Consider the following 13,817-nt stretch of genomic DNA (forward strand, 5'->3'; position numbering starts at 1 on the left):
GTACGAGGACACGGCGGCTCCTTCGGAGTCCAGTGTTTTACAGAGGGTCTATAAATTAATTCAGAGAGAGAACTACAAGCGGGAGAATTGATATCACACGTTGTGGAGACGGCGGGAACCCGAAGGACCGCTCGGAGGGAAGCGTGGCCTTGCTGCCACGCGTGGGTGCAGATGGGGCTGTGCGCAGGAGGTGCGTGTTCGTGCGTGTGTGTGTTGGGGTCTGCAGGGATCAGCTACCCCCCAGGGCAGCCCCGGGCTGATCTCTGTGCCCCTGAGGGGACACGGTTCAGGAAGACACTGAGCTGGGGGAGGCCTCAGGTGAGGTGCAGTTGGACTGATCCGAGGCTTCACTCGCTTCCTTCGCAGACCTAGAGGCAGCAGCTGGGGCTAGACCCTCCTTTTCTCTCTTCTTCTGTTTCATCCGCCTGTTCTGGAACCAGATCTTGACCTGGGTTTCGTTGAGCTCCAGGGTTGCGGCGATCTCCACTCTCCGGGCCCTGGTGAGGTACTTGTTGAAGTGGAACTCCTTCTCCAGCTCCGTCAGCTGCTTGGTGGTGAAGTTGGTGCGGATGGTGTTGGGCTGGCCCAGCAGTCCGTACTCCGACACTTTAGCTGTTAAGGAGCAAACACCAACAGGGCAGGAGCAGCCAGAATAACTCCCTCCCCGGGCCGGGGGGGCTGTGGATGCGGGCTTTCCCCCTCTCCCCTCTTCTCCTGAGCATTTGGTCCCTCTACCGCCCGCAGCTTCCTGCTCCCTCACGGATCCCTAGCTATCCCTGGCTTCCCGATCCAGGGATACAACCTGGAGGGATAGACCACCCCAGGCTCTGCAGAGCTGCCTCATTTCCTTTCCATCCAGTCTTCCCAGTTCCCTGCGAACTGCCATGAAAGTTGAACGTGCGTGCGACGGAGTGGAAGGGGAGGGCCATGATGAGGGGAGGAGGACGGAAGATGATGATTTAAGGAAGATTGTGGAGAAGGAAGTTGAACAATAGAGGGGATGGAAACCACTACTGTGGAAGAAGGAAGAAGCCCGTAGTATTTCCTCTTTTAAGCTGGGCTTAAATTGCATTGGGCCTGCGGGAAACTGAGCTCAGGGACCCTCCATCAGATGTGTCTGAAAAATCTCTAGCTGGCTTTGCCGCTGCGTTTATTTCTAGAAAAAAACTTTCACACACCAAAACTCCAAAACAAGCCAAATCCGTGTTGCCTTGGAAGATGAGCCCGGTTATCTTGGGTACAAGCCCTGGGGAAGGCAACCTTTCCTTGCAGGGCTGGGGAGCTGCCCCCCCCGTCTCCCTCTGCCCCCTCCCCCCCGATGGGGACCATCCTCGCCCAGCTCTGCGCTCCCCAAACTCACCTGTCTTGGGCGGGTTCCTCTTCACTTTCATCCAGTCGAAGGTTTGCGTGGCGCCGGCGTTGGGGCACGGCTCGGAGGGGCACGCAGGGTCTTTGTCCTCGTTTAGAGAAGGCGAGAGGTTGCTGTAAACGCCGGGCAAGTAGCTGGGCTGCTCCTGCCCGTAAAGGTGTTGTGGCTGGTACTGCCCAGCGGCCGCCACCGCCCCGCAGTAGCTCTCTGCTAAGGAGCTGAGGTTGGATCCCGCGTTGGCGGAGTATCCACCCGCTTGGAAGTACACACCGTCCGCGTCCTGCTGGCCGAGGTAGAGCTGGTGGTGCCCGTAGCTGGGGCTGCAGGTTTGGGCTGGGTACCCGGCGGCCGGGGCAGAGCCCGCGAAGGGGATGGGGCGCCCGGAGGAGGGAGGGTGGTAGCCGGGGCTCTGCTGGGGGAGATGTGCGGCCGCGGCCGCGCTCCCTCCCACGCCAAAGCGCCCGTCTCCGTTGAAAGTGTCAGTGGCGGGGCTACCTGAGCACGAGGGGAAGGAAGGGGAGCTTTGCTCTAAGTGATGGTAGGCGCCCGTCCCACGGTTACAAATTGCATACTCTAAGAAGGAGTTCATCCTAGTATTGTCCATCTGCCACTGATGGAGGAGGGTCAGCCTGTTTTGGGGGGGATTCCGCCTGCCCTACAACCTTTAGATAGTATGTCAAAGCTGTAAAACTTCCTTCCATGCATCGCTGGCCCTCGAACCCCGCAGCCTTCGGCGGGGCCGGGGTGGGGGCAGGGGGAGGCGGCCACGTGGTCCTCCCCAAGCCCAATGAGCGAGGGGCTCCTGAAGTTTGTCACATCTCTGAGCTCATCCATCAAGGCCTTGACATTTGCATGACAAAGGGGTTTCAATCAAACCCTGCCCATCAATCTGATAACAACACGAATACGTCAAAATCTTTCCTCAAAGACTTTAAAAGAGAAGAGGGAGGTGGGGTGCGGGGAGGTGGAGGGGAAGAGGGGCTGAGGGAAGAATTAGAATTATCCACGACTGTTTTAAGTGCTAAAAAGACCCCCAAAATATGCGATTAGCCAATTTCAGCAGAACTTCCCCTTGCCTCAACTTTAAAAAGTTTTCACTAACCCTATCTCCATGTGAGAAAGACAGTGGGAAAAGAGGTAGAGAAGTCTGAGTGCTCTTCCCCCAGGCACAAAAAGATGCTCTTTGCTTCATTTCGTAACCTTTCCCTACAAAATGGCTTGAACATGTTTCGCGTTTTCTGGGCTGAAGAGTCTAATAAAAGCTCCTAACAAAAATAGGCTCCATGTGCTTTAATTTTGCCACACCGGCTTTGTGTCTAGGGCCAGTGAGGGTAAGAGCAGTGTAATTAAATCAATATTCTAATGAGGCGATGAAATAAAGTTAGGAAGACAGAATGTCTTTTGTTGGAGAAACACCGTGGCCAGCTTAGCAGTTGGGGGAACAGAACTAAAAATTATCCATGTGTTTATCCATGTTTCTTCCCATCCATCTACTCACCTACCCATTTACTACTGAAACCAGGAGATACTGGAACATGAACCTCTCCTTTCCCATGGCAAACCTGGTTTGATCTTTCCCCGAATCTGTTGTTAGACTGGAGCTTTCCCCTGGCAGAGTCCAGCCGATGAGTAGGTGGAAAGACACTGGCTTCAGGCCGGCCACTCCACTGCCCAGAGAATGGGAACATAGGTAGGCAACATTTATTTACTTGTTAGCAGAAGGGAGACAAGAGCACCCAACAACACGACGCCCACAGTCATTTGTTACTTGTCAGGATATTTAGTGGTTATTCAGCCTCTAAGAAGAACCAGGAGGACTCTCTTTTTTTCTTTTTTCTTTTTTCTTTTTCCCCCCAGGCCAAAAGTTCACTTGGAAAGGCACAAACACGTCCTGTAGTTGGTAGGTTTGGCTGATGCAACACGTTGGGGTAACATTTGTTAAGAAACTGCAACACAGGCACCAACCTTCCTCCCTTCTGTAAAACCCGCCGGGAGAAGACGTGTGCTTTAGCCAATTAAAACTCTCGTTTTTCAATAAAAAGAAAGAGAAAACTATTTCCAGAGCCGAGTACCTATTTATTTCTTTATTCTGCTGACTTTGATGATGCTGAGATATCCGAAAAGAAAATCTTGTAGGTTACAAATATTCTCTGAAACTCACTACCTCGTTTTTTGCATAAAACAACGGAAGGTTATTACAAACCTTCAAAGCAACTCCCATATCATTCCCCTTGCAAGAGAAATCGGTTTCTAATTTGATTCCAGGAGTGCTTTTTATATTATGTTGCACTCGCGTTTAAACTGAATGTATTCTATTTAAACGATGCTTACAATAGATGATTTATGGGTGTAAAATTAAAAAAGAAAAGGATAGATGTTTGTTTCATCCTTCAATCAATTGTTTCGTATTGTCTGATAATTTTCCACCATGATCTCACTCCACTGTTACATTAGGGGGGTTCTTTATGGCATTAAAATGCAGCTGTCTTCTGGAGTTTCAGAACTGGCTCCGAGAGAACTCTCTGCTGCGGAGTTACGGGGGGAAAAGTTGTGCTGAACCTCTCGTCTCTGCGAAGGTTGCACTAAAGTTGAGACCTGAGGCAGCTCTGGGGTGAAAGCACCGAGTTTGGTTGGTTGACGGGAAAATCGGGTAGGACGGGATGGAAATTGTAGCCATGCAATGCAGAAGACACCCCAAGCAAGGGATAAAACGGGGTGCCCGGGCTTCTAGGAGCCCCTCCAGCCCCGGCTTTTGGGGAAAGAGGACATACTGGTGAGATGGGTGTGTGGAAGTGAAGATGGAGCCCAGGAGGGGATGTGCGGAGCTGAAGTGACTGGCTTTTTTAGTCCTTCTGTGGAGTTAACTGTCAGATGGCAAAGATGGGGTGTTGGAGCCGATTTCCTGCCAGAACGGGGCCCTCCCTGCCCCCGGGCCCTGCGGGGCCGCTCGCCATCTGCTCCATCCGCAGCCTGCTCAGGCCCCTCACTTCTTACCTGCTGCAGGATCCCAGGCAGCAGCAGAATGGGTCGCCCCCCGCCCAGGACCGGCGCCCCCGGGGCTCCTCTGGCTGCCCCTTCCCCGAGCTGCGGGGCTGACCGCCCTGGGCAAGGCGAGCGGGGTAGCTGCTCTGCAGCCCTCGCTGTCCTTCGACTCCGGCTTGCTTTCCCAAAGTGACCTGCTCTTCCCCAAAATGCAGGGCTTGTGGCGACTGCGCGGTGTTTTCGAAAGCCTCATCATCAACGTGCATGTAGGCACATCGCTTAGCAATCGCTTTCCCAAATTTCCTCCATAGCCCCTTGTCCTTATTACTGTTGTTAATATACTTAATACTAATTATTGTTTGTCGATATTAATTAGTATCGCTTAATATTAATTGCTATTGTGTCGTTAATAGATTATTTTCATTAATATTAATTATTTCCATTCCCCTTGTGGAGAAGATGTAAGACCCAGTTTCGGTACAGACCTTCATAACCTGCAAGAAGAAGAAATATCAGGTTATTGTTAACAACCAATCGGCAGATGAGCTTAATTGTATCACTTGCACTTTTATTTCTTTAAAACCTCCTTGGTGGGGAGTTGAGACAGGAAAGGCAGTGAAGGATGTAGAGGGAGATTCTCAGATTATCGGAGCTGTGTCTTACACTCCCTCCAAATCGTTCCTTCGCCTTTCAATTTGTTTATTACTTGATTTTCACTTACATTTTGAGGGGTACAAGAATTATTTCTACCCCCCCGAACCACAGACGGCACTGCTTTGGGGTTGCTGCTGTCTTTCACTCAACAGGACTACAATAAAATCACAGATATCCAGATGGATGAGGATTGAGCCTGAGCGGGGAATTTTTAGTTCTTTGATTCCTGGAAAACGAAACTGCTGTCCAGGAGCTGGGTCGGCTGGTCCATGGGAGGCAGAGAAAGCCACCTCCTTGCTAGTCCAGATGTCTTGCAGGGAGCTGAGTGTGCAGCTCCGCACTGAGCTGCTTCGCACTCCCCCAGAGCTGCTGCGGGCCTGAAGTTCTTCACGAGCTCCCGCCTCAAACCCAGCCTGTGTGAACCCCAGCAGATACGAGAGGTCAGCACCAGCAGAACGTCGTTTCTCCGCCGAGCTCTTGGTGGCGGGAGGACCTCTCATGCCCACCAAATACATCCCGTGCCCTTGGTCCCTCCATCCACCCCGGGGCAGAGGGGCTTGGGGTAACAAAACCTGGAGTGGCTCACCGGCCCGCTGTCCCTGGGAGGACACCCCCCCTCATCCCTCACTACTGGCTTTTGGCCTCCTGGGGAAAACCACTCCCTTTGTCCCAACCCGCTGGAGACATGCTGCTGAAATAAACCTCTTCTTGAGAGCAGTTTTTCCCTTTTAGCTGCATAAAGCGGCCCCACGAAACTCGGGGCTGCTGCAGCCTGGGAGGAAGAGCGAGGGGAGATTTCGCCTTTCCCTGAGATGGTTTGGGTTTTTTTGTTTTGCTTCTAAACAACTCTCCTGACGAGGATAGGGCCCTTCGAAAGCCCTTTATGCCAACACCTCTGATAAGAAATCTTTCCCCGACGAGTTTTCTGTGCAGGCGACACAGAAGGAATGAGGCATTTCCAAAGGCTCCAGAGTGCTCGCAGTCTTTAGATGCTTTGTTTTGGCTTTAAATATAACTCTCCGCGGAGAAAGTTTGTGTCGTGCGTAAGAAATGTCACTCCTGGCTCCCGGCGAGGTGATTTATAAGACACGCTGCTGACGCCGGGGGTGCGTGTTTGGCTGAGGACTTGAGCTATCACCAAGAAGGACTTGTCCCTAGAAATTGTCAGAGAAATTTATAGTCCCGGCGTGTGTCTTGGTTAGATCAGAGCCTACCAAGCTATATTTGGGGCTAAAAACAGAGGAGGGAAAATTAAATAATATATGGAAAAATACTTCAAATTTTGGGAGTCAACAAAAAAAATGCACAAGGAATCTTTTCATGAGTTACAAGCGCCGGGCTATCTCCGAGCTGCAGAATAAATACAAGGCAATTAAGATAAGATAAAATAATTCTTATCTGCTGCTCTCGGCAGCAGGGCGGGAGCAGCGGCCGGGGCCGGTCCGGGGTGGGGACCGGCACCGTGATCGGCTCCAGCACGGTGCCCTGAGGGTCCCTGGATGGGACGGCCCACAGGTGGTCAGCATCGCCCGGAGGGGAGGGCAGTCTGCTTAGCCAGGGAGAGGGACACGTTTTGTGTTCTCGGCCTCTTGAACAACACTTAGAGTGGAAGATTTGGGTGATAAATTCTTCTTTTGATACTTTCTTCCTTGTTAGGGTGGCAGAACCCCCTCAAATCCGGCCTCGCCCTGCACCAAAAGATCAAATCCCTCCTCCAATGGCTCTGAGGAACCTGTCCTGTTCCCTTGGGAATCGCATCAGCTATTTCTAGGTGGTCCCCGGGGCAGAGGTATGGCTGTAAACCGAGTCTTCTCACTAATAAGGTTCGTTTCAGCCTTTCTATTCGGTGAGAGTGGAGAGGAGAGGCCTTTATCTGTTGCTTCTCTGTACAGCCCTGCACCTTCTCATGAAGGACAGACCCTACGGGCTCCTCAGCCCGACGAGGCCCTCCCAGCGCTTCCTTGTCTTCCCTTAGGACCGATCGGCGACCCTGAGGGATCCTTGCCCGTGCTCGGTTGGACCTGGGCTCAGGGCAGCTCCGGGGAGGGCGGAGTAGGGGTTGAACCCTTTGAGTTTCATTCCAATCCAGCACCTGGCAGGCCTGACATGGGCTGGCTCCACTTAGCCCTCTCCCTCCTCCGCCTTAAATAAATGTATTAATTAACATGAATGTATTAACAACTTAATCAATGTTGCTAATATTTGGTCAGCATTATTAATATCAGCCAGCGTTAGCTTCAGCAGAATCCCGCTGGGGCTGATATTCACCTGGTCGTTAGTTTCCCGGCCCCGGCACTGTGTTTTCCCCTTACATGTGTAATAAAGAGGGTAAAAGGTAACCGGTAGAGCTGGGATGATTATGGGAGCTGCCGGGGTGGTGAGCAGAAGACGGTCCCCTCTTTAGCTCCTTCCTGTGATGATGGTGGAGCATTAGTAGCATCCCTCAGGCTCCCACCGGTGAGGACTGGGATGCGGTTAAGTGCTGGAAAAGGACGGTACAACTCAGCTGGGAAAACCGTCACGGGAGGGATGTTCCCGGAAAGTCGGAGTCTGGCACCGGCAGCTCTGGAGGAAGGTGGGGGTGATTCCGCAGAAGAAGTTAACTCTTCCCATCTCACACTTCAAAGGCTCAGCTCCTGCCTCGCTGTCTCGCCCGCGTTTCCTTCACAGGTTTTCAGCCTTAAGCCGTCCCGTGGCTCTGACGGGCTGGTTCAACATCTTCAGGGCTTCAAGTAGCTCTTTAGCAAACACATCCCCAGACTAGATCAGCACAAGATAAATATTACTTTAGCATCCCTACAACACGTGTGAGCCTATCTCATTTGCATATTTCGAGGTTAATAATCGCGAGGCAATTGCAGTGTTTTGACAACGATCAAGAACTGAATACGCTTAATATGCTTAATATATGCCCTCCAGTTGCACAGAACAGAAGGGCAGGGTTGCAAATATGCCTTCCCCATTTGTTTGACATTTTGAAGAAGGTAAAGAATGGCTGAACTAATGGCAAAATCTTACAGTCATTCAATAATTTAGATTTTATTGAATATTCCCCTTCTTTCCTCCGACATTTCAGTCTCGCTAATTAGGACAAATAAGAAGGGGCCTGCTGTTAGCAAGGATAATAACTGGCGAGGTTCCATTTATTAAGTCACTTTCCGTGGGTGTAGAATTGATCTGTGGCTGTGACTGGCATGCTTTCTAGACCTGCAGCAACTTCGAGAAGTCATTATGATCTGCAGAAGGGCCCTGGTTAGAGATTTGTATTGATAAGGTGTCAGGGTTTACGTTGGGGGGTAAGTGGAAGCCCCTTCCCCGCCCCCGTCCCACCCCGGCGTTGTGTGCCAAGGGGGGGGCCACCCCCTCCCAGCCCTTTGCAAGGGGAGAACCCTGCAGAAGACGATGTCCCTTCTTGTCCCCTCCCCTCCGCCTCTCCCTTCCCCTCCTCCCTTCCCCACGGAAAGGGCGTGTGTGTTTGTGGAAATCCGCTGCAAGATCTATTTGCGCAGAGACTGTACGCACGTATTTTTAAGTCGAATCAGAATCTCCCTTCTCTGGAGAGGCAAAGGGGGTGCACAGATCCCTGATCCGAACCAGACCGGCGCGGAGCGGCCCCGGGGACCGGCAGCGCTCGGGGCTCTTGGCGTGGGCCAGCCCCGACCATCTGATTCCCTGCTCCCGCCGGCCCCCAACAAGCCTGTATTCAGGATTGCGAGGGGGAGGAGGCGAGAGGGGAAATATGTAAAGCACTGGAACAAATGGCGCTTTGATAGACAACGTCTGGCAGCGCCAACGCTGCCGCTGAGTATGTTCCAGAAGCTGGAGATATTAAATAAACTTAAAGATAATGAATAGCCTTCTGTGGTACTTGGGCTGTGCCTGCGCTTTCTTTCCCTCCTCATGGCTCTGGGACTTTGAGAGGAATCGGTGAGAGAGGGCAGCGCGATGGGGCTGGGGGGGTGAGGACTCCTAGGCAAGGATGCGAAGGCAGCTCGTTTGCAGCAAGCAAGGCGCTTCCTCTTATTTATGGGAAGGTGTTAAATACTGTTCACTTGAATCTTTTCATTGCAATCTACTTCGATTTTCAATATAAACCTAATCCTTCCCTCAGTGAGATGCTAGCAGGTTTGAAACGTCTGCTCGTTTGGTAGGTAGAAAGGCTGGCTCTATTATTAGGAATAAAAAGGTAGCCGTAAAATCGACCCCCCTTTGTTACAGCGGGAAGAGACAATCCAGATCTTCGAACAGCAATTTCGAAAACATCTGTCGAGGGCTTTCTTTATTTAATTTTATTTCTTTTTACAGCCCGCAATCGAAAGCAAGCCTAGCTCTGACGCTTTTAATCCGAAATCAAATATCGGGCCACCAGACGCAAGTTTCCCGGACACCAACGCTTTTCTCGGGGTCTCCGGGGGGGTGGAACGACACCACCCAGGCAGGCTCCAGGCACCGACCAACCCAGACAACAGCCCCCAACGGCTCCCCGCGCCATTTTAAGGCCACCTCCGCGGGTGTCCCGCCCCCCCTCTCTGGTCATTAGCCCCCTGCCCCACGCCAGCCCCCCAAAAGCCACCCCGGACTCGCCTTTCCGCGTTACTTTCGCACAAACCCCGCTCGAACGCCTGCTAAATTTCTGCCGTGTCTGAGGAAACACCAATGACTTAGCAAAGACGTAATATGATTTATTTTGGGTGTCACCGCGATTGATTCCTGAGCTGACCCCTTTTCATTCATAAGCCTTCCCACCCCCTCTACCTCACCCTCCCTCCTTGATATATGAGTTTTGTATTTAAAATTACGTGTTGGGAGAAAGCTTTCTTGAAGGGATCCGAGAGCCGGGACAGAGCAGCAGGAATTGCCGTGGAAGGAGCTCACGGATTTATAAGGCCGGGGGGGGGGGGGGAAGGTTTAGTTTGTACTGCTGAAAAAGAGGAGAGGAAAAAAGAAAGGCCTCTTTCCGCCTAGTCTCTTGCCCCTCTTTCCTCTCTAGCATTTATTTACTGAGTAAAAGGCCGCCACGCACTCCCCTCCAGGGTGGATTTTTTACACTTTACTCCAAATTCTCCCTTTCTGCTTTTTTTATTTTGTAATCCGGGACGTTTAAAAAACCGAGAATTGCGACGTGGCACGGCTGTATTTTCTGCTGCAAGAGATGAGGGAAGGAGGAGTGGGCTGAAGGAGCAGCCCTCGTCTTGTCAGACCGGGCTGGACCGGGGGTTCGCCGCGGGGACCCCCAGCACGGGCCGCGGAATGTGCGGGGGCTGCGCGGAGCGGCCGCGGCCCCCGGGGCGGCCCCAGCGCCTCTCCGAGCGTTGCCTTTGTGTTGCTTTCCATCTCTTTATCTGGCCCTTTCCTTCCAAGAGGGTTTTTCAGTGTCAAAAATATAACCGCTAATGTTAAAATTAGAAACGAAGGGCCTGCTTTGGTTTAGTAACAAATGAAATAAAAAACAAGCTCAAGGAAAAATGCAAACAGAACTGAACACAGAGACTATTTCTGACCCCGAAACATCTTGAAATGTTAGTTGGGAGCAATTGCTTTTGTCTCTTCTCTCAGTGCACACGAGGAGGTTATTAGGACATAATTACTGCAAAGCAGGAAAAGGGAAGGCAAATTATTTAGGAAAAAAAGAGCACATTTTTTCAAACGAAATACGTAGCAACACACGCTTCTTGGTTTTATAAAGACATTTATTTACTCTATGAAAATAATGTACAATAAATAATTTGCCATTTACTAATAAAGGATTTGAATAAATAGTCTACATCTAAAACTTAAAAAGAGGAAGGAAAATTCCTCTGCTTTTTAAATTTATTATATTATATTAAGAAATCTAAAAGTCTGGTTCTGATTCCTGAGAAAGTCGCTTGAAGGATTTACAAATGTTTTCTCTTGGGCGATGACATCTTTGATGTGCATGAGAACTATCGGGTGCTTTCTTTAAAATAAATAAGAAAAAAAAATAAATCTATAATTAAATACCTGCATTTAGCAAAACTGTGGCTCTTCTTTCATGTGAGCCTTCTAGAATAAATATTGGGAAGGTGATTCGGGTGAGGAGCTTTAATAGAAAGTGTTTGAGGGGCGAGATGAGGTGATTGAATGAGAAATGGCTGGGGTTTATTTTTGGGGTGTCCTCCCTCCCTCTTACAGGAGACTGGGGGGAGCTGGCAGTGACTCGGGATGGGGTTGCTGCTCCTGGAAGGGGCAGGAATGGCGAGGCGGGCGGGAGCGGGGCCCGCTATTGGAAATTTAGATGTTGTAAATCTATAGTACAAAGTGCGCTTGTAAAAAAGTCCAGATCTTCCTCGGAGAAATGGACGGGGCTCTCCAGGGAGCCCTGGAGAATAGGGGAAAGCCCCTCCGAGAGCTGCAGGCAGGACTCTGCAGAGAAGATGCTCAGCTCTGGCAACAAAGGCGAGTTCTGGCCCTCGGGGTAGGCAGGGTCCGAGGGGCCGGCGGCGGTGCCGGGCTCCCCCGCAGCCTCCCGCTCCGCCCCGGCCACCGCGAACCGGGGGCTCTCGGGCTCTTCGTTCCCCGGTTTGTCGCTTTGGTAGAGCCCTCTGGGCTCCGGAGCCGGCCCGAAAGACGGGCTCTCCTCAGCCTCCTCCGCGGGATCGCTGCCCTCATCCAGGCTGGGGTAGGCGAGGTCCCCGTCGGGGGATTCTTTGTACTGGGTTTGCCTCTTGTGCTTCATCCGGCGGTTCTGGAACCAGACCTTGACTTGCCGCTCGGTGAGGTCGAGCAGAGCCGCGATTTCCACCCGCCGGGGCCTGCAGAGGTATTTGTTGAAGTGAAATTCCTTCTCCAGCTCCAGCAGCTGCGTGTTGGTGTACGCGGTCCGGAGCCTCCTGGAGCCGCTGGTGTCTGCCAGCCCCTGGATATCTTAAACACATAAAAAACCGCACGTTGCAAAGAGATGGAGAGGGGGCAAGTGGAGGGTCCGGATCCGCTCCCTCCCTGTTGCGGGCAGGGCAGAGCTGTGCCCCGCACCAACAAGCATGAGTCGGGGGCGGGGGGGAGTCACTACGGGAGAAAATAAATATTTCATTAAACTCTTTCCACTGTGGAAGAGGGTTGGAAATCACTCCCTGGTCCCGTTGCCCCAAGGAAAAGAAAGGATTGCGCTCCCTGGCCTCTCTCTTTAGAGACCTTCCCTCTCTGACACCTTTGAGAACAAGGGGAATTAAGCCCCATTCCTTCCTTTCTTTTTTTCCAGGAGTTCGGGGACGGACGCTGCGGGGCTTTGATTTCATTATTCTGGTGTTATCTGGCCAATGAGCTCCGGTGTCCGCCCTACTCCTGCAGGAGCATTTACCTGAACGGTGCCATTAAAATACTCAAACAGTGGATCGTGCCTTAAACATTTTGTCCCTGGGGAAGGAAAGTCCCTGGCCAGGGCTGCTGAGCTGCCGGGCCAAAAGGCGCCTCGGCGAGAGGCTATTGCTTCACTGGGGAGGTTGGGGAGGGTATTTATTTTCTTTTGCAATGGGGAGCTGTCTCTCCGCACTGTAATGTCCCTCTTTCCATCCTGCTGGCAGCAGCCCCTGCGTTACCCACCCGCCTATTTATACCTCTCGGCTCTTTGGGGGTTTTGGTTTTGTCGGTTTGTTGATTTTTTGTTTGGTTGGTTTGGGGTTTTTTTTCGGTTTGATATGGTTTGGTTTGTTGTTTTTGTTGGTGTTTTGGTTTTTTTTTTTTTTCCCTGTAGGCTGTGAAAAAAAAAATAATTAAAAATACAGGAGTGGGAGAGAAAAAAGTCAGGCAAACGGAGCTGTGGTTCAGCTGCCAGGTCCCCCCGCTGGAGCCAGCACAGCCCGGCTCCCCCGAGTCCCTCTCCTTCTTGGCTTTCGCAAAAGTTACAGCAATTTGTTCTTTTATTTGCGGGGGGAGGAGGCAGGAGAAATCCCTCCCGTCCCCCCCTTCCCCGGCTGTGTATATTGCTGCGGTGTATTTTGTTGCGTGACAGTTTTGGGGGGAGGTGTGGGGCAAAGTCTGTTGGGGGGGGGGGGGGGGGGGGGGGGGGGTGTAGCAGGGCTTCTGTGGGGCAGGGAGGGATGGAGATTGTTTATTGTTCGGATCCTCTCCGATTTCAGCAAACACCCCCTTCACCCCCTCATTATACGAACCTGCAGGAGATCCTGCGGCAGGCACCGGCATCGAGGAAGATGATGGGGGGGAAGAGGAGGAAGAAGAGGATGGAGCCTGGGTAGCTTTCTTGGACGATTTCTTCTCCTTCATCCAGGGGAATTCCGCTGCCAAGGGGCCGGGCTGTGCCGGAGGCTGGGGCTGGAGCTGGAGCAGGCCATGAGATGCTCTTTTTTGGCTCCTCGGTCTTCCCTGGCTGCTGGAACAAGGATTCAGGCTGAGGACGGTTTGCTCAAAAGGAGGAGGAATTAATGTCGAGTCCTTGATTGATGAAGTTTGAAATGTCTCCAGGACAGCGGGAAGAGACGTCAGGCACTCTGCGAGCGAAGGCTGGCTATTTATAAACCCGATCTCCCTCTCAAATTCAAAATTCATGGCTTTTCCAGGGCCCAGGGTTTAAAAAGCGGGAGGGGGGGAGAGGGAGGAGGCGGGGGAGAAGGAAAGAAATCTGAGTGCCTCAGTTTTTATGGCAATGATGGTGATGGTTCTCGGGCTTTTTATAATTGTTATATTGCTGATAATACAGGCGTATGGGGACCTTGCTCTATTAAACTCGAGACTGGGGCGAAACTGCAGCCAATTCCTGGTCACGTGGGCAGCCCTGGCCAATGGCAGGCGGGGCCTGGTGGCAAACAGAAAGCATTATTTTCTTTAATTGATTAAA

At 51.8% G+C, this 13,817-nt stretch overlaps 2 protein-coding genes across 2 annotated transcripts; both read right to left on the reverse strand.

Annotated features, from left to right (window-relative positions):
- Nucleotides 1-286: 286 nt before the first annotated feature.
- HOXB1 (homeobox B1) lies at nucleotides 287-1,973 on the reverse strand. Its single transcript, XM_051640437.1, has 2 exons — nucleotides 1,361-1,973; nucleotides 287-612 (listed from the first exon to the last, which is right to left on the reverse strand). The coding sequence occupies exons 1-2, from the start codon at nucleotides 1,971-1,973 to the stop codon at nucleotides 287-289; spliced, it is 939 nt and encodes a 312-aa protein (XP_051496397.1).
- Nucleotides 1,974-10,703: 8,730 nt separating this feature from the next.
- HOXB2 (homeobox B2) lies at nucleotides 10,704-13,562 on the reverse strand. The gene is made up of 2 exons (XM_051640427.1): nucleotides 13,135-13,562; nucleotides 10,704-11,890 (listed from the first exon to the last, which is right to left on the reverse strand). Exons 1-2 carry the CDS (start codon nucleotides 13,526-13,528, stop codon nucleotides 11,247-11,249), a joined length of 1,038 nt encoding a protein of 345 aa, XP_051496387.1. The 5' UTR covers nucleotides 13,529-13,562; the 3' UTR covers nucleotides 10,704-11,246.
- Nucleotides 13,563-13,817: the final 255 nt, after the last annotated feature.

This window comes from Apus apus, chromosome 25, assembly GCF_020740795.1.
Source record: "Apus apus isolate bApuApu2 chromosome 25, bApuApu2.pri.cur, whole genome shotgun sequence".
Classification (NCBI taxonomy): domain Eukaryota; kingdom Metazoa; phylum Chordata; class Aves; order Apodiformes; family Apodidae; genus Apus; species Apus apus.